The sequence below is a fragment of the Pseudorasbora parva genome, chromosome 25 (genome assembly GCF_024679245.1).
Source record: "Pseudorasbora parva isolate DD20220531a chromosome 25, ASM2467924v1, whole genome shotgun sequence".
Taxonomy (NCBI): domain Eukaryota; kingdom Metazoa; phylum Chordata; class Actinopteri; order Cypriniformes; family Gobionidae; genus Pseudorasbora; species Pseudorasbora parva.
In genome coordinates, this window is record NC_090196.1 from 2,450,679 (window position 1) to 2,451,565 (window position 887).

General features: G+C 39.5%; 1 gene segment (V, D, J or C); it reads left to right on the plus strand.

The window, feature by feature from the left end:
* LOC137064368 (immunoglobulin kappa variable 3-15-like) lies at positions 1-464 on the plus strand. The segment is given in 2 exon segments: positions 1-49; positions 142-464. Coding segments are annotated over 2 exon segments (372 nt in total).
* The last annotated feature ends 423 nt before the right edge of the window (positions 465-887 follow it).

Consider the following 887-nt stretch of genomic DNA (forward strand, 5'->3'; position numbering starts at 1 on the left):
ATGAACACCATCATCATCTTCATCTGGACTCTCACTCTGTTTGCTCAAGGTTTGTGCTAAAATATTCAGGATTAATATAAAGGATTAATCATTCTTTTAACTTGTCAAATATATAAAATTTTCATGTCTGTTTTCTTTCAGAGTGTAGAGGACAGATCACAGTAACTCAGAGTCCATTAATAACAGCTCAACCAGGACAAGACGTCAGAATAAACTGTAAAACCAGCAGTAGTGTGTATAGGAGTAATCGTTTAGCCTGGTACTCACAGAAACCTGAAGAAGCTCCTAAACTCCTCATGTATTACGCATCAACCCGTTATACTGGAGCTCCATCTAGATTCAGTGGCAGTGGATCTGGCAGTGATTTCACTCTGACCATCAGTGGAGTCCAGACTGAAGATACAGGAGATTATTACTGTCAGAGTGAACACTCGATCAGTGGAAGCTGGGTGTTCACACAGTGATAAAGAGTCGTACAAAAACCTGTGTCAGTCAGACGTCACAGTGACTGCACTGATACAGCTGAGAGATACTGCAGCTGCTGATGGACCATCACACACAACACAATGGGGGATCAAACCTTTCACACACTTTATTTAGTTTTCACACTTTATTTAGTATCACAAAAAATGTTTAGCGAAGTTTCTAGAGAGACTTTAAAAAAAAAAATAATAGAGTAAATATAAATGTATATGTAGTAATTTATGTTTTTGTGTGAAATATCGGTCAGTGCTGATATTGATCATGGCAGCTCTGGGATGTTCCAGATCACAGTGGCCCTCATTTATCATAAGTGCAAACACCACATTTCCAGCGTACACCCAAACCCACGGTGACTTTGAGATTTATCAATAAGGACGTTAGCGTACGGCACGCTCAAATCCTAC